The 22,043-nt window shown below is 37.1% G+C and overlaps 1 protein-coding gene across 2 annotated transcripts in view; it reads left to right on the top strand.

The window, feature by feature from the left end:
• insyn2ab (inhibitory synaptic factor 2Ab) overlaps positions 1 to 22,043 on the top strand; it is a 33,990-nt gene that overhangs the window by 6,173 nt on the left and 5,774 nt on the right. For both annotated transcript variants that reach the window (XM_042742549.1, XM_042742548.1), the window contains exons 2-3: positions 4,587 to 5,667; positions 14,716 to 14,787. In XM_042742549.1, the coding sequence (XP_042598483.1) occupies positions 4,592 to 5,667; positions 14,716 to 14,787 (1,148 nt within the window). In that variant the 5' untranslated portion in view covers positions 4,587 to 4,591. The remainder of the gene's footprint in view (positions 1 to 4,586; positions 5,668 to 14,715; positions 14,788 to 22,043) is intronic.

A 22,043-nucleotide genomic window follows, 5' to 3' on the forward strand; every position in this document is an offset into this window, starting at 1 on the left:
AAGGTTTTTTTGCAGAGTGCCCTTTGGGAGGAGAATTATTCACTGCAAATTATTGATGATGACAGTAATGATGACAGTAATTGCTTTCATCAAGAAACACCATTACAGCATAGCAGTGTTGCTGGGGCTTCTGGTACTGACCATTATTACCTTTCACAAGAATCAACAGAATCAGTTGCACAAGTGTCCACCATTACAGTTTTAATAATTGCCTTTACGCGGCTTTGAATGCGTTCCCAGGACATAGCCAAAACATTTTCCTGAATACCACAGCGAGTACTCACAAATGACCCAAAGATTGTTTTCAATCCTAATCATAGTCGTGATTCCGTTGGCACTTACGAGACACGCAGGTGAGCCACTACCATGTGGACTTAATTAAATTACAGAATCAATGAATCAATCAGCCATCGCCATCTGTTTAAGGACAGATGGTGCTATAAATCCGAGATTGGTGGGAGAGCAAATGCTATGAGGGATCTCAAGATTTTGGCATGTGCAAGGCAGTAGAATTCTGACAAGTGATTGTAGAAAGCATTCATCTGAAAAAGCACAAAATACATAGTGTTACAAAACCTTTTTTGGCCCTGTACCAAATGACACCCGCATAACTTCTCTCGGCTTGGCACATGGCCTGCTGGGTAATAGTCTGCCATGAAGTCCACTACTTCTCTACAAAAGTCCACATCGAGGAGCATGTGACCCCTAAAATGACAAATGGCTTCACTGACATGCACAAAACTACTGACGCCAAACCAGGAATGTTTGCTTTATGAATTCACTGGATCTCATTTAGCATTATCATTCATATTTTAAAGTGCACATTATAGGGTAACAGTCTTATTTTGGTAATTTTAAATATTGCCATAAAATTTGTATTTATATTTTAAAATATCTTTCATTTATTTTTTGTCATTTTTATTAGTTCTTTTAAATATTACTATTTAGGTTGAATTTATTTTTATAATGTATTTTAAAAATATATATTTTTATTTTTTTATGTAGTCTTTTTATCGTTTGTAATAGTTTTAATTAATGTCACTAACCCTGCCCTGTATATAACACTAAACTTTTAAACGTTCAAAATTCAATACTGTGGATAAAAAAAACAACAACAAAAAACAGACTTCCTCTCAAACTGAAGCAGACTGAGGTTCATTTAACCCTAGTTGCGGAATCACTGCCATCATAAACTGCGTATTCTGCAGCCTGGCTAAAAGTACCTGCCATATTAGCTCCAAAAATTGACAGAGCACTGGGCTCATTATTTTGAGATGCTGATTGAATCGTTAGAGGGGGCAGTTCAATGACTCAAGGAGGATGAGTGTTATCACTGTCGAGTCAGATAAGCTTACAGAGTGAAAATCAGACACCGAAAGACACTGCTGCTGCATGTCAGATGACAAGGTGTCCATTTGTATTCTTCCCTGTTACTGAGCCTGCTAGACATTGCAATGACTAATAGTAAATGATGGACCACAGCTGAGTGAAATGAATATGATACAGAATGAAAACTGTCTTGCCACTATATTTATCTACAGGCTGAAATATTTATTTTACATTGTATAGCCTGTCCATGGCATGTTAAAAATTGTGTGAACATGGCATTTGTTTGCCAAACAATATTAGGCTAGTGCTTGCTGATATGAAATTAGTGATCTTAAACAGAGTCATGGTGTTGACCTGTAAATTAAACCATAATTAGTGGTGCTTTGCTATTAGTATTGCTCATATGAGTATAGTTCACAATCTTTAATATTGAGCTAAGGACATGAATCATATTTCAAATTGTGCAGTTTATCAAGGAACAAGGAGTAATATTACTGTTCTAAGCAAGACTAAGCTAGCAGGCTGTAATCCCTCTGTAAAGTAGTATTTAGTTGCATAAAGTGACGTCTGACTTTATTGATCTATTAAGTTTGAAGCCCCCAATTTAGTAAAAAGTTGTGGTGCTCATTTTTCACTTTGCATTCGATGTATCCTGTAATAGTTGATGTTTTAATCGTAATCATATCCTCATGGCAAACAGTCAACAGTACGTTTCCATTGAAATAATTACAGTTTAATTACATTTCTATGCAGAGGGAATAAATAAATATGAAATTTATATATTTAACTTTTTTTAGATCAGTTTCATGCTGCAGAGCCACTCAAATATCATTTATTTAAATAATGTCTTCTCTCTGAAAATTTAAAGGGGTCATATGATGCGATTTCAAGTTTCCTCTCTCTTTGGAGTGTTACAAGCTGATTGTGCATAGATAAGATCCCTGAAGATGCAAAGATTAAAGATATTCTTTATCAAAGTTAACACTCTACTACGCCAACCTAAAACGGCTCATTCAAACACGCCCCCACATGTTTATGTCACGATGTGAAAATATTTGCGTAATGCCGCCCAAATGTTCATGCAAAGAAAGAAGGCGTGGTTTCAGTAACTGCAGTTGGTGTTAAAGCAGCCATGTCAGGGAATTGCTGAGTGTATTTAGGCAAATGCAAAAGCACTTTATTTGGCCTTTCGAAAGTAGATGCATTTAGGAATCTTTAAGATTACTTACAACAGAACAGCAATGCATTTTATGGACGACCGTTTCATGAACCTAGGAGAGGAGGTAATTCAGACTTTGCAATGACAATCTGGCGCTTCTGTTATTAGTTTAAGTATTTGATATTGACTCTTCAAATGCAGAGTTTTGCTTGTGTTGTGTGTGTGTGTGTGTATGTGTGTGCGCACGCGCACGTGCAAGAGAGAGAGAGAGAGAGAGAGAGAGAGAGAGAGAGAGAGAGAGAGAGAGAGAGAGAGAGAGAGAGACGAGAGAGAGAGATGAGAGATGAGAGAGAGAAAGAGAGAGAGACACAGGGTCACATCACAGTGGAGTCAGCTGTCTTAACCGTCCATGGCTTGTGAACTGCAAACACATAGAAGCTTAATCACTGTGTCTGTCACCCGACTCTGTTCCCTTTCGGGCTTGAACTGATGGTAGAACTAAGGACATTATTAACTGCCTTTACATTTATTTTGAAAGATGAAGCTCATGATTATGGAAAGGGAGGTTACATTTCCAACGAGTGCTTGCGGTGTTCGGCCAATCACAATGCACTGGGTCAGTTGGCCAATCAGAGCAGACTGCGCTTGTCAGAAGGAGGGACTTTGTAGAAAAATACGCATTTGAGAGTATTTGAATGTATATAATGTACAGTATTTGAAAAATAATGTTTTTTGAACATTAAAGCATGTCAACATATTCTGTAACAGCAGTTACAGAGTTAAAATATCAAAAACATCATATATATCAAAAACTTTGAAATCTTTCATGGAAAACATTAGCTTATTTGTTGATGTATATTGATGATCCAATTGGTCTGCCATTTTATTCCAAATGTAGTCTCACATAGCTAGACATTCAGCAAACTTATTATCTTCAGCAAAGATAATACCAATGTGATGCATACATCTCCCAGAAATCCTGCAGAGTTCAACAAATCAGATGACAACTTTGAAACTCCTGAAGTGTTTCCAATTTTGTGTGCCATATGCATCAGACGTTCAGCCAACAGTCCGTGGGCGTGACGTGACGTCAGAGGATGAGACTGTTTCAAATATAACTCCTGGTTGTAGGCTTTAGTATTTATTGTATATGTAGGCTTACGTTTCAACCTTTTCCTTTCAAAGTTTAATGGCACGGCTTTCAAATATTTAGTAGTGAACAAGCTGTAACCTAGTGTTAAGTAACGTGCACTGGTGGTTGGGCTGGCAAGCAACCAAATATAACACCTTAGCAACCGACTAGCAATGCCTCTGGAACCACTATAGCAACCAATGCATCAAAACCACTTAGAACACCTTTGCAACCATATAGCATTACCCTGGCAACCGCCCACCCAAGCACTGTCAGTGAGTTTTGCACAGCCATAGAATAGTTGAAATGGAAAGCAAATTGACAAATTATTCACGTTCCACCAAATGGTAAAGCAGCATTATTTTTTAAAACACACACACACGCAGCACATATTACCCCCCCCCCCCCATCCATTAGATTTTTCTGTACATGAACAATTTATTCTGATCCAAACTGTGAAAAAGTGACAACAGCAGAAACTCAAATTAATCATTCCTATACACACTTTATTGATTGTTGTTTAAACCATTTTGTTCCTCTTAATTCAGGTGTTGCGTTATCTTGTGTGTCTGTATTTGCCATCAAGTGTTGAGTTGTATTTCATATCTGACGACTCAAAGGCCCTGTTCCGTCTCGCTGGCAGTCTGTGCTTCAGCCCCCATCTCCCATGTACTGGCAGCCTCATTAGAGAGATGAAGCCTTAGTGTAATGAGAGAGCATGAATACAGGTCGCTCTGTGTCAGCTTTAACTTCCACTGCTAAACAAAACACACGCACCCACAAAAAAAAAAACCCAAGCTTTGACTGCCAGGATGTTGTGTGCTGAGGAAAAGACAAAACTAGGCCATCTGTGCTTGAGCCGCAATCACTGGCATTTTATTAACTGTAAACGCTCTCGCTGTCCCTCATTCTTCCTCCTCTCTCTCCCTCTCTCTCTCTCTCTCTCTCTCTCTCTCTCTCTCGCAGGAGTTATGGTCAGTAAGGAGGCAGGCCGCTGCACTCTGTCAAGTTCAGAGTCTGACTCGGAGTCCGGTGGTCCTTCTCTGGAGCGGGGCGGGGCAGACGCAGTGGGCAAGCGAAACAAAGCCCTTCAGGTGCGTTTTAAAGACATCTGTGAGGCGCAGAATGAGGCTGCACACCGAGGTGCCAGCGACCACTCCGTTTCCTGCAAGGTCATCCACCGGAGGTACATGACCATGCCGGCTCGCCGCTCCATTCCGAACGTCACCAAGAGCACGGGAGTGCAAACCTCACCCGATTTGAAAAAGCGCTACCAGACTTTCCCCTTCGAGCGCAAGAAGGGAAATGTCATCAAACACACTGCTTTAGTGGAAAATTACCCAGATCAAAACAATGGCTTTTTGAGTGATGTGAAGGGTGGGGAACGGGGGGCAAGGAGCGAAGGACGGGTGCAGCAGACTCGGGTGTTGCTCCACACTACGCCGCAGTGCAGCGATGCTAAGGACTTGTGTGCTGGGCCGGACTGTTCAGATGGGAAACTCTGCCCTGATCTGTCAGACTCAGTTTTGGATCAGTCGGACTCAAGGAGGGACACCAATGTCCCGGGGAGTGGGGCCAAGCACAAAGGATTACCCAGTGAAAGTGAGGCAGGGGCAGGCCAGCAGCCCAACTGTGGCTCCTCGACCACGCCGACTCAACCTCTGCAGGTCAGGGGTGACTGTTCAAAGATTTCTGGCCCTATTGCATGGACATCTTTGACACAAGTGGAATGCCCGGAGAGTCCCTCAGGGAGCTGCAAACGCAAAAAAGACACAGCGCAGCTGAACGGATTGCAGGCGCAGTCTCAGACTTTGCCTCATTCGGCGAGTTGCGCTTCCCGGGCCCACTGTCACAGTAGCCAAAACTCGGGCGCCGCAGAGACCTTGCAGGGAATGCAGGGGCAGCTAATTGCTCTCCCCGGGGCCGATGGGAATGTGAAAGCCAGGCTTCAAGCCATGGAGGCTCTGATTAACTCCAGTCAAGAAACCATCAAAGTGCTGCTGGGGGTCATTCAGGAGCTGGAAAGAGGAGAAGCACAGCGAGAGGGGTGAGTCATAGTCTTTATGTAACGCATTTAGTATTCATCAACTGTATATGTGCAGGTTTTGTGTTTCAGGCTTGTTTTCTCAGTGTGAGAAAGAAAAGATAATACTAAAAATACCAGAGTTCTAAGGCTATTGAACCTGTTTTTCATCAGTTTGGAGAATCTGCCACTCGCTAATCAAAAATTTAAGAAAAGTTTTGATTTCCATTTGTAAACACAAACGGGAAATTCCGTACAGTATAAAGGAAGCCTTGCAAAAAAGTTGGTAGCGCCACATGTATCTGTTCACACTTAACAATCTACATCTATCACACTGTATAGGGATGCACCAGCTTGAACATTTTGGCCAATATCGATTTATAAATATTGTATACTATTTTCTGTAAAATAAAAATAAAATGCTAAAAACTAACAGCAATCATTTTAAATGCTTCAAGTGAATTTAGTTATCACAACAGTATGTACAATTTAAAAAATGGATATTCATTTAGCAATAAATATTACATTTAGGCAAATGTCATTTAAATGTAAAAATATGCAATATTTACTTATATCCAATAAATGTAACAATTCTAATATTGCCCCATAACATCTATGGTACCGATATATAGTGCAACAAAGTGACAACTCAAGTTCAGTAAAAAACAGAGGTATCAGTAGGATCTTTTCTTCCTTTTTGTGACCTACATGCTAACTGAACAGATTACTGAAAAAGGGAAAAAATTACTGTAGATGGCGGCTTTGGTTTTTCTATCAGTTGTTGATTGGAGATCTGAATGCAAGCTTGCAGTTGTTTGTAATAAAGGGGCGGGTTTAAGCAGTTTAAATTATTGGAGAAGTCCTACAAATTTCACCAGAGAGAAGTCTGACGTTTTACCAGATCAAGCTTTTTGATTATCATTTTGATTTTAACATTATGATGAAAAAAAGGAATATGTGCATATATGAATTGTTCACAGTAAGATCAAAAAGATTGCTTTTCATTGTGAGCTTTTGAATAGTATGCTATTGAAAAATTATCCAAAAATGAGTCAATTATAATAGTGACACAAGATACCCAGAGAGAGTACAAGCAGTGTTTTTCCTTACCCAAATCACTAAATAAACCTTGACAAGTGTTTGATGTAAATTAAACTGTCACCTGCTTTCCTGAATGAACTTGTGGAACATCTGGAGGAACACTGCCATTTTCTCTTACATTAATTAAATGTTACACAATTTTACATATCGTTTCAGTTCACTGTACAGTGCTGATAATAACTAAAGTAGCATATGGTGAATGTGTCGTAGAAACATTAGTAACAGTTCTGTTCACTTACTGTAATGTTATCACTTGTAATCGCTTTCAAATGACGGTTTTCAGTTGATTGTGAAGCATTTGCCTCCATTCTGATTTGCAGTCTCTGCAGTTTTTAATCACATTACTGTGGTGTTTAACACTTTTAAAGGAAAATGCAATGTAACAATTCATTTCAACCCACTGAAGTATGATATCCAATCATTTGTTACCACTTTACGAACACATTTAACTGACAATCATATGTTTGCATAAATCTTCAGTTCAGTCCTATGAGATGTTTGTAAATGTATCTTTCTGCAACAGTAAACAAGGGGGCGGGGCTTAGCGAACTGTCAATCAATCGCCTGTAGTAGTCACTCTTCAAAGATAGAAGAATAATGTTTTGTTTGGAAAATGTGCTGGAGCTACTCTTCTGTTACACCATACTTCATTTAACAGACAAGGTCACTCGTAAACAACAAAGCATTTCTAAAACGATCCGTCATACCTGATTTATGAATAAAAGCCAGGTGTGAAGTCAGCAGGGAATATGTATTCAACTCGGCAGCTCAAATATTTTAATTTCACTGCATTTGTGGTGTTAGTGCCACACAGGTTTAAACCGGCACTGTGAACAACATGAACATCCATTTATAACAACTGTTTAAAGCTTTTAAATGCACTTCAGCTCCATTTCCATGTCAGCATCTATAGTGAGTGGCAAAAATTCAGGGTTATGGGTTGTGGTGACTGTTGAAATTGGAACCTAGGAAGTAAATGAGGTGAAAAGATGCTTCGGTGCCTGTTGAAAGCCAATTGCACAGCAACACGGGGACACTTCAATGTCAGATGTCATCCTGCATTCTCTAATACCTGATGCGAATACACAGGCACAGAGCCAACCTCACTTTCTCTCTGCTGGCCTGCCTGATGAGAGGAAAGAACTCGATACAATCAGTGCTCCTCATGTTTAATAATGCCCCTCCATTAAGTGGACGTCTCTTCTGGTTGGGATGCTGGAAGCTTAGAAGTGCCTGCCTCAGCTGTTGGCTGGACGGGACGTGACAGTTTATTTAGTGAAGGTCGATGAGAGTGGGTTCTGGAGATATTAGCAGCTCTTAATCCCTGGAAGACATCCAAAAGGAGTGTTAGGCATATGTTTTTTTAATACATGTTCACTACCATTTAAAAATTTGAGGTCAGTAAGATATTTATTTTTTAATCTTTTTTTTGTTGATAGAAACGGATTCTTTTATCCAGCAAAGATGTATTAAATTGCAATAAAGTAACAGTATTATATCAGTTATTATGTTAATAATACTTCACAATATTACTGTTTTACTGTGTTTTTGATTAAATAAATTCAGTTTTGGTGAGCAAAAGAAACTATTAAGATGTATTAAGGTAACTTAATAGTATTCTGATACCACAAACATATTTATAAAAAAAATATTGAATTTTAATTAACAATTGATAGATTTTGAAATGTAAAACCCATTCAGCACTCATGTTTTTTTCTTGTAAAGTGTCATTAAACCCTAGACTAATAAACCATTCACTCACAGAAAACCTTTACAGAACATCCCAGGAATAAACTAGAGATTTCTGCTCCATTTTTTTAAAAATAAATACATTGAAAATATCATGAAGCGTAATAAAGTGCTACTAATTGGATTGGATATTATTTTTATATGGACTTGAATAAATTGACATTTTTATTTGATACATTGCTTTTTTTTAAATGGTAAATTAGGCCATTTTGATTAAAAAATCAAAATCAAGGCAAATGCTTCTCACAGTCAAATCCATCTCAATCCTCAAAAGCAATTCCAACTAAAAAAAGACTTGTATCCTCTCCAGTCTATTATGAGTGATCCGACAACAACATTTGACCATGGTTCTAGAAAATTTCTCTGAAATGACTCTTTGAAACTAGTCTTCTGTAGACTGAAAACCAAAAGCTCTTGAAAATGCCAACATTTTCTAAGGTAAAATAGGTCCATAATATTTGTATTGCTAGGCTCAGCAAGGTGTCGGTTATAGCCACTTTACGTCTACCATATTATTTCCCATTTAGTATGGCAGAGATCTTTTAAACAGCAGATGGCTGAATTTGTGTATACTGTATCTCACCCTAAACATCCCCTGAAATGAGTCAAATTGGGCACTCAGAACTGGTCTAAAACCCACAGTCTCAGCACTTAATGGCCTTCAGGCATTGCTTTGGGCAGGTAATGGCCCTCAAACCTAACTCACTGTCTAAGGAGCGCCGGACTTTTTTCTAATCCCAGCCAGGAGTAAGAAAAGCAGGGTGTATTTTCAGAGCACAAAACCACTACTCAAACAGCCTCAATTAGCAGTGCCTCATCAGGCAGCCCTTTCATCTTCAGAAGGAGAAAGTGTGTCTGTTTTTTTTTAGCTCCTATCTTTCACAATTAGCTCATAACTTTCACAATTGGCCTATTATTAGAGGCAGGACCTCCGTGCCCACACTCCCACATGCTAGGTGTCATCAGAGCAGCTGAGCTCAGAACCGATGAGTGGCTCAGTGTGGGCAAATGAAAGCCCGGCCAGTCTCCCTGGGTTAAACCAGCCAGAGCCAAGGGTTTGATGTTCCTCTCTGTCTGAGTGCAGCGCTTTTAGAGCAAACAAAGCGTCTACATGCTGCTGACAGCCAGGGTGGGCAGAGCTTAAAATGCCAAGCACTCGGGAGCCCTGGCAAGGATGCCTCTGGAACACCGGGGTAGAGCCTTTAGGTGTTAAGCCAGCTTTTAGTGCTGATAGAGTTGTGCTGCGCCTGGAAATTTAGCCAGTTAGTTTTCACTGATAATTTGCAGTAGGACAGTACTGCAGGAGTCATCAGTCTAACAGAATTTAGACTATTCTTTGGTGCTTTTGCCCCATATGGACCAAAGTATGTAAAATCACAGAACACACCACGCAGTTAGAATCAAAGAAAGATGGAATTTGGGAAATATTATTGGAAAAATTTAAAACCTGAAAATGAATTAATTGTTTATAAATAAATAAATAAAACAGCATATTGATATATACCCATATGTTTATATGACATACATTGACCTATATTGAAGAGTGATATTGCCATGTATGTTAACTATATCATTTTCACATTCATACATTCTCTGGTTAGATGAACACAAGTGATTCATATACATCCTATATATGATGATTTTTATATGGTACTACTGCATGTAGAGGTAGCAACCATATATGACAACAGTATATATTTATAAATGCAACTTTATGAAAACTACATATGTACATTTTTTTTTTTTTTGGGAGGCAATTGCAAGATAATCGTAGAAGAGGAATAAATGAAGATTTTGTGTAGCTTCTACTTTGCTGATGCCTCAAATAAGCAACAATATATAATTTTCTCCACAAGTGCTTTAACACATTTTGTTCTGCTCGCCGAGGCTCATTTCACCATTATATTAGACAATAGATGCTTTTTTAAAATGCAATACTTTGCAAGGACAGTCACTGGGTGATGTATCCAAATGGAGATCCAGCCGCCTGAACTGCTTTTTAATCATTATCACGACTGGCTCATTAGTGTGCCAATGACTTCCACAGCATATCCAGACGGCAACAGATTGTCAGTGTCTGGATGAAAATGGGATTTCACAAGTCATGCTCTGCTGTGGTTTGAAGGCATTTGGATTCCTTTACACTTATGATGCATTTCCAAGCATTCACAATACACGACAATGCAATTAAGTATCAGTCATTGATGCTTATTAGTGCTGCTAAAATAAACTAAGAACTTATTGTTAAATACTGGGATTATTGTATTAATAAATTTAAATAAAACTAAAACTAAACACAATTTAAACAAACAACCAGTAAGCAATCACAAATAAAAACTACACATTTCATGTAAGCTAAAATGTGTTTGATTCACAATAGAGTCAGTTTTTCAGTAAGTGGACAATACTTGTTTCATATTGTGCTTTTGATTCACTAAAGAGATCCAAATCCTAAGATTCATTTATTATGTAAATGGATTACATACTGTATGTTTTTATTTACTATAAATAACCGGCTCATAAGAGTCATTCATTTTGTAAACAGACTACACTGGTCGCACCACATGTTTATGATTCACCAAAAAGGAACCAACTCATAGTATTTTACTAACCAAAAACCAATTACACAGTAATTCGTTCAGTAATCAAACAAAAATAACATAAGAGTAAATAATATTTGCAGAGTACAAAACAGGTCACGTTGTGTGCTTTCCACTAGGAGTTCCTGTATCTGTTGCAGCACTGTTGAATAAATATTGCTGTAAACTGTTCAAGAATTTCAGTATGTTACTGGGAATCAAACATCAAATGATTCCCGGTTCCCTAACCTAGGCAAGCATCATTCACATTTTTTTTAGATAACATAAAAATCTAGTTCTTCACTCTACATTTTGTCTTTGATGATCAACAAATGAATTATCCATGAGCAGCTTCCAGCGCAAGTCAAGGGACTTCAATGAGTATCATCAGATACCGCTCTTGCTGACAGTGTCACGTATTTTTCATTAGCATGTGCAAACATGAGTATGTCCTAATAGAATTAGCTGAATTTCAATGACATACGAACCATTGTGTACTGTATTCACGTTAGAAAGAAACATTAGCGTGCTATTACACAGTGTGTAGATGTGCTTCTGCTGCCAGTGTCAGATTTTCACAGGTTATTCCAGGAACGTAGCAGTGTGCCACCTCCCTGCACACTCAGGGCACACCTCCAGCGAGAGAGGGCAGAGCGTGTCTCTCAACAGAGCTGATGTCTGCAATAACTGAGAGCCAGCTTGCAGCGAAAAAAACCCAAAGCGCTTGTGTGATTCAGTGACACACACACACAGAATGATCAATACTTATTTTAAAACAACTGAAATATATACATAATATTACTGGATGCTCCACACATTCACACTTTCACAGATGAGAGAGGCATAGCTGTTTTGGAGTATGGTTTCTAGCTGGTCTAAGCTGGTTATTAATTGGTGTAAGCTGGTAGAACATCTAAGCTGGTAGCTGGTAAGACAGATACAGTAAGTAACAAACCAGCTACCAACTGGTGATACTAGCTTTAAGGGATAGTTTACACAAAAATGATAAGTCTGTCATTATTTACTTATCCTCATGTTGTTCCAAACCTGGGGTTGCATTTCCCAAAAGCATTGTTAGCTAACTATGGTCGTTAGTTCCAATGAACTCTATTGGAAATGACAGAACTTGCGACCATAATTGCTTTTTAGAAATGCACCCCGGTTGACTTTCTTTCTGTTGCAAAACAGAAAAGAAGATATTTTGAAGGATATTTCAGTTGTTTTTGCACATACAGTGAATGTTAGCTGGGTCTAAAACAACATTGTATTAGGACTGTACACTATTAACAAAAATTAGATTTTGTTGTTAATGATAAATAGACAGTATTTTGCTGAGTGTGTTTTTGTGCTCGTTTTGGCCTTTTGTGGGCAGCTGATTACTAAAGCTTTTTGTATTCTTCAAATTATGTGGAGTGGTTAGTGCACAGCAATGACAGAAATCTGCTTTTTCATTAAGGGCTGCTATTTGCCCCTCTAAATTGATTTCCAGTGGCAATTTTTACCTTATTGGATGTAGGTATATGTATCAGTTTTATGTCAAACTCTTACTTGCAGTTACTCTAAATGCAGTTTTAGTTTTATATTAAAATGTATATATATATATATATATATATATATATATATATATATATATATATATATATATATATATATATATATATATATATATATATATATAAATATATATATATTTGCATTGTGATACTCTCCAAAATGGTGCTCTAGGGTGACACGGAGGAGAAGAATTGTAGAATGCAATTGTTATTTTAGCACTTTTTGCACAAAAAGTATTCTTGTAGCTTCATAAAATGAGGGTTGAACCACTGATGTCACATGAACCATTTTAATAATGTCCTTCTATATTTCGGTGCCTTGATCGTGGTAGTACCCTTGCTGTCTATGGAGGGTCAGCTCTCGGATTTCATCAAAAATATCTTAATTTGTGTTCCAAAGATGAACGAAGGTCTTACGGGTTTGGAACAACATGAGAGTTTGGGTGAACTAACCCTTTAAAATATAAAACCAAAACCGCAAGTGGAGCCAAGTCACTGTCTTAATAAGTCACTGAATCATTTATTCAAGCAATTTGTTCAAAATCACTGATTCATTCAGAAACAAAGTTTTATTAATAAATTATTGAATCATTCACTCAAATGATTTTGTTAAAAAATGCAGATTCATTCAGTTCTGAAACACTGAATTTCACAATGTGAGTAACATGCTGTCAGCTCACACATCAATTGCAATTTTATCGTAGACAACAAATATCACACATCTTTACAGTGGACCCCACTTTTTATAATATATATATATATATATATATATATATATATATATATATATATATATATATATATATATATATATATATATATAGTGTTCCACAGAGAAAAGAAAATTATTCAGGTTTGAAATGATGTGAGTGTGAGTAAATGATGACAGATTTTTCATGTACATTCCTAAACACACACGAACTAGCACACACCTCCAACAGACCTCATCATCACATTGGCTGTTGTTTGGGTCACCCTGACTGCCAATAATTCTTTGCCTTTCTTGACCTTTAGGATATTTCTTCTCCAGTGCTTCTGCCACGAGGAAGGGTTCAATCTCATCTCATTCCTATTTATTCCAGATCATATTGAACACATTGATTTTTTTCCTTTTAAGTACAGCTCTCTCCTACCATGACGTAGTGCCCTAATACTGAGCAGACAGGGAAAGATATTATTTTAGTCTAAAAGCAAGTAAAGTAAAAGCTCAGTTCAGGTGTTGTTCGTGCTGACTACATTGCTGCAGCAAAACATCACTCTTCTACGTTTGGACATAATGTGTGTAACCACTGTCGCCGTGAACTTCTCAGCAACATCAGATTGAACTGACTGCAGAATATCAATGGCCATCCTGACACTTGAGCACTCAGAAGGATAAAGTGATCCAATTAGGCTTTCATTTAGCTTTAATGAAAATGCATAACTGCATGGCTGCTGGGTGCAGCCCTGTTATTGTCTCTGGAGAAATGCTAGGCGTGTGTCACAGTGTCACATTAGCACACAAATAATATATCAAAACCACTTCAAGTATGCCAGACTAGTGCATGATCCATCATCCCCTTGTACATACATTAATGCTGCTGAAGCCCAAGGGCCACAAATGAACTGTGGATAGATACAGGGAATTCAATCCTGGTGTCTTCCATCATGAAATAATGTATAGAAATCCTGGGCGCAGGGCAGAATGAAACAATAATCCGCAAGAGGCCCTGTGTTAATAAAAGACACCAATGCAGAAGAAATAATTAAGGCTGTAAATCAATGAAAACATTTTATTGAATTAAATATAATTACATATCTCATGCTTAGCATAGCTGCATTATTTTGAATCAAAATGACAATAAAACCAGCATTGTGAAATATTAGTATTTGGTACTCAAGAAACATTTCTTATAATAACCAATGTTGAAGACCATTGTATTGATTAATATTTGATTAACTGAAAGTCCAAGGAACTGCATTTATTTGCAATAGAATAGTTTGGAATGAAATTATGATAGAATTTTTATTTTTGTTTGAACTATCCCTTTATATTTAATGAACTCTACTGTTTCCAGATGTTACAATTATCACACACTGTTTTTCCACAGACTGTCTTATCGAACTGGGCAGGATACAGCCAACTGTGACACATGTCGCAACAGTGCCTGCATCATATACAGGTGAGTCTCTGATATTATATCTGAATCTTTCAGCTTGGCCAACATTTTTATACTTGTTGAATTATTATTGGTTTTTCATTTTACATTTTGAAGTTTCATCTGAATCCTTGATTCAGAGATTATTTGCATACTAAGGCACACATTTGTACAAGTGCAGCTGCAGTGTCCAATCATATTGTCAAATTTGTCTCTGTTGCAGTAAAGCTTTGAAGAACTAAAAAGTATAAAATCTGTGCTGTTAGCCTGAGCTCTTCTACCAATAAGAAATCAAGTGTAAAATGAAAAATATCATCACTGAGTTCCTTTGATGCATCCTGCATATGGACTTCATACATTTTTACCAGACCGATTGAAAAATCCACTCAGACACTGTAAAACTAGACCATTTTTTCTTCAATGCAAGTTAAGTGTAATTGTATGATTCTTAGAAACATAACCATTTCTTTCAAATGAATGGTTTTGCTGTTAATTTTGTTATAAAAGCAATAATTACCCCATGTCATTTCAAACTCATATGGCTTTTAAACCCAGAATGCATCAGAACTATATTACACACACACACACACACACACACAGCTATGTATTCATTAATGTTTGTTTTGCAGTGATATGCTTGCACGTGGGAGCAAAACACAAACATTTGCCTCTCAAGCATTTTTGTATTAATTCATTTACACATTGAAATCAAATGCAGTGACATGTACATAAAGGCATGCCATCTATCATCAGACAAATGCAGCATTTCACCGCCTACCAGACGACCCTGGAATACATTACTTGGGTCAGAAAAGAAATCAAAAATATGCAATTCAGTTTGCACAGTGAGGGAAGTCAAATACACACAGATATGCATACTGTATCAGCATGTCAGCACTCTTTGAACACCGGCCCAGAGGACTGGATTTACATTATAGAGAAGAGCTAAAACACATTTACAAAAACTACAGTACACTCTAATGCACAGTACACATAGTAATGGGTATGGTTGATTATTTAGGTGTAATTGGTAAATTAAGGAATTTTAAATCAATAATGAAATCTGTGAATGTTATTTTTAAATAAAAAATATTATTACTATATGTAATTATATGATATGATATGATATTTTATTTTACAGATTTGGAACAACATAATTAAACAACATAAGTAAATATTGCCAGAATTTTCATTTGTAGTTAAACTATTCCTTAAAGAGACTTAATGGAAGGTACAAATAAAAAGTCAATTTAAATCTAAAATTTGGACTAGTGAGATATGATATTATTGCTTACATCTATATTAAAGGACTGTTTATTTGATTGTTAGTGTGTTTATCATGAATATTCATCCGTTCTGCTTAGGGGTGCTTCCGTTTGTTAAGTAAACCATGAAATTGAAGGAACTGATTTGTAAAAGCTATAATTGGTTTTGGTTCTCAGGAACAGTTCGTGGTGGAAAGACTGGGTTTGGGTGAGCAATAAAGTGGTGTTAAATTGCAGTTCAATGCCTTTTCCCGAGATCCCCTATAACCTACTACTGGAAGGTTCTTACAGAAGAGGACACTGTGACATTAGTATGAGAAGAATACTGAGCAGAAACAGAGAGAGACATGTATTGGTGAGGATGATGTGGTTGTCCTAGTTACCAAAGTGATGAGGTGGTGAAGAAGGGAAAGGTGCTTCTAGCTTTGGTTGGGGTTAGTGAATCAGAGCAGTCTGTCTATGAATATACAGTATGTGTGTGTATGGTCAGACAAAACACTTCATTCTACACTATAGGGTTATCATGAACCACTTTCAGTAGCTGATACCAATACCAGTGAAATTTCACCAGTTTCTGTACCAATTGTGAATTCACAGTAAAAAAATAAAATTGTATTTAATAGTAATATTTCAACTAATACATATTATATTAAAATAATGACATTCCGCTTTTACGTATTTCTAAATAAAGTAAACAGTGCTTGAGGTTTTCCAGGCATAAAACAACAGCATTTAAAGGGACAGTTCACCCAAATATGAACATTATCCTATGATTTACTCACACTTAATTTATTCTAAATGTATATGACTTTCTTCTTTCAGACGAATAAAATATGAGTTATTTAAAAAAAAAAAAAATCATGCATGCGTATAGCAAATTCAGATGCAATGTTTGAAATAATATTAGCAGCAGCATACTTAGCAAGTATAATAGTTTAATAAAGACGCTTATAGTTAGGGGTGGGAGATAAATCGTTAACGATAATTATTGCAATATAATTTTTCTCGGTAAAGCGATGTTAAGAGTTCGATAAATGTTCAATATAATGTTTATGCGCCAAAAGCGGAATGAAAGAGCGCTACTCATTTGAACTGTGACACTTGGACTGTTTATCCTCTCAGCCCAAAGTTAAAAAACGTCCGCGCAGCGTGAGTTTACCAGAGCAGGTGTATTTACACGCTGATATGACTCTGTGCCGCTTAGGGCTGGACCAGAATATTTGATTATTTGAATATTCGTTCTGTGGGTTGGCATTCGATTTTCAATTCTGCTCCCCGGGTACCGCAACCCCCAACTGCTCCCCAGGTACCGCAACATAAATGGCTGCCCACTGCTCCGGGTGAGTGTTCATGGTGTGTGTGTGTGCACTTTGGATGGGTTAAAAGCAGAGCACGAATTCTGAGTATGGGTCCTCACACACTTCCACATGTCACGTCATTTTTTTTTATTGAGGTACTAAATATGTGGTTTAAACTTTTATCATGATCTAAATGTATGCTACTATGGTTAATAAAAAAAACAAAAACAAACAAACAGTCAGAATAATAAAATTTTAACAAATAAAAATTAGGTTGCTACAATTTTTACATATATTACATCTGCATTCTAACTCAAGCTACTACTACAATCAAATGTGCATTTCTAACAGATAAAAAAAAAAAATTAACATTGGTATTAATATTATCAGGGAACACAAACCTGTTTCTTAATTTGAAACAGTTTTACTCGTTAGAACACGCAGAAACTAAGAAATACATTTTTCTCTTAAGATATTTTTTTTTTTTAAGGAAAAATGGCTGGAAACATATAAAGAATTCAAAAACATGAAGTGTTTGTCGTGTTCTGACCATAAAGAGTTTAACCACAATTAACTGTCTGGTTTCTACAACTTTAACTTTGGAGCAAAAATCTGCCTTTAAACTTGAAAGAAATACAAATTTGTCATTTATCGTGATAATTATCAATATCGACTGAAATGAAAATAGTGATAAATAGACACTGTGTTAGATTTTTTTTTTCGCCAAACACTGAGGTCCTGTGATGATATTAGTCCCATGTGAATTGGCATCTCTGTGATTTGGCCAGCATTTGGCAGGTCATATCTTTTTTTCTTTGAGGTTTTTGTTTCCTGTGCACCTTTTTATCCATCTTTCACGAAGAATGGAGCTGCGTTGGAGTGTTTGATAGTATTTTGGGTGCTATCATATCGCTACACCATACAATTTGCAGAAAAAGAAAGATGAAAAGGTTTTGAGGTTAATGTGTTAAAAATAAATCAAGCATAAAGCTTGAGATATTATTTTAACCTGGTGAAATGTAATGACACAGGGCACAAAACTATATTATTTTCTTTTTTTTAAATCCATCTTACCGGACCATAGAACTAGGGGTGGGCATTGCAGGGTACCTCACGATACGATATTAATCACGATACATGGCTCACGATACGCTAATATCACAATACAGCGATTCTGCGGTAATCAGTATATTGTTAGACAATCGTATAATGATACTGTACATCACGATATCTGTCTAACTATGAAAACAAAATGCCTGTGAAAAGGTTAAGTGCAAGTCCAAACGGTTAGAAAACAGCACAAAAGTTCTGTAAATCAAATTTAACATGCTAAAGAAATTAATCATTTTATTCTTGGAGTTATTAAAAGCTTACACTTTTCTTTGTGTGTAAACTAACACATTTAACTGCTTATCAACTTTACATATAGCCTTTAAATACACCTGGTACATTTCAAAATTTACCTGGAGTGCTTTCTCAACCTTTCCTCTCCTCTCATCATAAAAATGGAGCCCTGCACACGACATGCAGGGAAAAAAAGTCATTCACACCGCATCTTTTGCACGCTCAGGTTCGTTATTTCAAATGTAGATGCACAGCAAGCACACACACTGCACACTTCTGCATCGCATTACGGCACTGACGAGGTTTGGGGGGTTGTTGTGGGCATAATTTCAAAATCACACAAGGTCCCCAGATAATACTAATCCCGTGCTAATAGGGCTATAGTGTGCATTTCTATCTAGGTAAGTTTGAGCTATTGGCTCAGACACACATAGTTATTTAGGTCATTAGTTAAATAAACCTAAGGGTACAGCACCCAGGTTCTCATTGCTAAGCCACTAGTTTAAACTATCTGGTCAACTGATCAGGTACACAAAACAATAGTCCACTAGCGTTAAGCCATTCTGCAAATCAGGCCCAGGCTCACATAGATAGCAAACACACAGTCTCATGGCTCTCTGGAGCATCAGTACATATGTATTGGCAACAGACCTGCTTGTTCTGGGGGGTTTTATCTTTTCATCTCTCTTCTGCCTTATAGGGATGATTTCAAGCATGTTATGGTATAGAAGCAGTATGCTTATAGCAGCGTACATATTTTATCGGTTTTGTTTATCTTCTTTTACGGCTTTGTTGGGGGGGTTATTTTATATGCTATTTGTGCAGCAGCAGTATGTCTTAAATACTCACAGCACCGTATCACTGTATGCATTGGCAGTAGCAAGTTCCTGTATTGCATGCAGGAACAGCAATAATCTACAACTACAGCAATAACCAGCAGCAGCAGCATAGCAAATCTGTTCCGCCAAGACCAAATACATTAAGCTCCCCGTTCATACTGCGCATTGGCATCCAACATCTGGCAGTTCTGACAAATAAAGAGGAATAAGGTGTTAGTGTAAGATCAGCACTAATGGAATTACAGCAAAAGCCTTACCTGAGGCCCTCGACAGCTCTTTTCTCAAAGAACCTAACTTCTAACACTAACTTTTAACTTAGTACTTTTTGACATTCCAGAACACTATCCAACTGCTCTAAAATCCCAATGGACAAGAGAAGAAGGCCTACAAGGTCAAAGTTCATTGTTCATTCAGTGTACTCCACATGACCCATACAGGGTTTAAAATGGACGCGAGCATGGTGTAAGATACCTCTCGCTGTTCCTCCATCACAACTTTCTCAAAGGAACACATAAGGCACTGTAAGAGAGTAGCATGCTCCCAGCAAAAACCAACTAGCTGGCTGCAGCATGCTGTGCCACATTGTTGTTTTAAACAATGGCACATCCTTCTTTCAACCCAAAGTATTTAATGTGTATTTCTCTTCCAAAACATTGGCAACAGTGAAAGCTTTGAGTGAGCTTTTGAGGACAAAGACACTGAGTACTGAGTACTTTGAATACTACATTGGAACTGTTTTTTTGTAAAATGCTATTTTACAGTGTATATATCATTTTTATATTATATTATATTATATTATATTATATTATATTATATTATATTATATTATATTATATTATATTATATTATATTATATTATATTATATTATATTATATTATATTTTTTTTACTTTATTCACCCAATTTTAAATTACAAAAATGTTTTATGTGCTGACAACTGGCCTTAATCTGTGAATTTATACACTGTTAAATGTATTGAAAATGGCATTAGAAATATTCATGAACAGCTAAGCACCTTTCGGCTAATATGGATTTACGGAGAGTCCAACCATGCAACCTTGTTAAGAAAATTAAAAATAATGAATCAAATAGCAGATTAAAAAGGTATTCTAGGAAAAAAAAGGTCAGCTCTGCTGTTTGCAGTCTTGTGTAAAATGTAAAAAAGGGCCAATTAAAAAAATGAGCCTGCTTTTCTTTAGCTGTGTGTATAGTGAGTATAATAAGCAAGTTCCAAACTATATATTGTGGGTATTTCTTTTTTTCTGAACCTTAAGTGCGCTTTTGTGTCTTGATGCTTGATTCTCATTTCACATTTGCATCAGTTCAACTAAGCTCAAATTCTTTGTGCTCTTGTTTGGCATGTGTATTTAAGAATGTTCTCAAAGCTGAGCGTGTGCACAAATTGGTTAAAAAATAAGCCTACTTTGCAGGATGAGACCTTGCATTGACAGTTAATGGTGTTACTGTTAAAGCATTAATAGGAATATCATAGGAAACATTCTGTCATCATTTACTCACACTCATGTTATTCCAAACCTGAATGAAACCTTTCTTTTTTCTGTGGATTTCTGTGTGTACTTTTATATTCTCATATGTCAAAATATTGCAGCCAGCATGGTGTGATTTTGCTGCGATGTCTCTGTAGTTGGACACATACTGGGAGACAGATAGCGACAGAACAAACAGCCCGACCTGAGACCGTCCTGCCGCAGCCTTTGTCCTCGGGGTATGCTGACGGGAGACAGGCATGACTCATTCATCAGAAGTAGGGAAAAAAATAACCATTGAAGTTTTGAAATAGTGGCAACCATCAGTTTGTCTTGCACGGTGTCCAAGATAACTCCCTATGGTATTCCTACAGTTTGCATTTAGCACCTTTTTCCTTCCAACTTCATTTATTTTGTGTCACGTCTCACGGCGGCCCAGTGGGTATCTACAGACGCTTGGCAATATCCTTCCTGCTAGAAGCTTATGAAAAAGGCCCATTAATGGTGCCAAATACAGTTGCGGTTTGTTCCAGTTGGATCTGTATATGGTATTTTAAATGTCTTTGTTTTTTTTCAAGTGGATTACTGTAAGTGTCTTGCTTGCATCAATTGTTGAGATGGTGTGATGCAGATATCCTCTCACTTTCAAATGCTGCAATATTTCTCATTATAAGCAGCAAGTTTCAATTAAGTATTTATGACCCAGGAATAAACTGGGTAAATCGTGTGCTTTGTGCAGGCTCCAGATGATTTCTCAAAATGTAGGAAAGTGTCCCCGTTCTCTCTTTTTTCTCAGCCTAACACCCTTGCAGCTCAGAGAAATGCAGCTTAATCACAATGGCTGTGCTCACACAGAAGCAGAATACAATTGTCAGTCTTGTTTTAGAGTGATAAATATGGCTGCGTTCACACAAAGTTTGGTTAGTAGCGAAAGCGACAATTGCATTTTATATTCAAACTGGCTAACTTCAATTTTTAGGGCTCACAAATGCATTTTATATAAACTTGCGTTAATAAAGACATTTTTATATTTTTAACCATGCATTT

This window comes from Cyprinus carpio, chromosome B17 (assembly GCF_018340385.1).
Source record: "Cyprinus carpio isolate SPL01 chromosome B17, ASM1834038v1, whole genome shotgun sequence".
Taxonomy (NCBI): domain Eukaryota; kingdom Metazoa; phylum Chordata; class Actinopteri; order Cypriniformes; family Cyprinidae; genus Cyprinus; species Cyprinus carpio.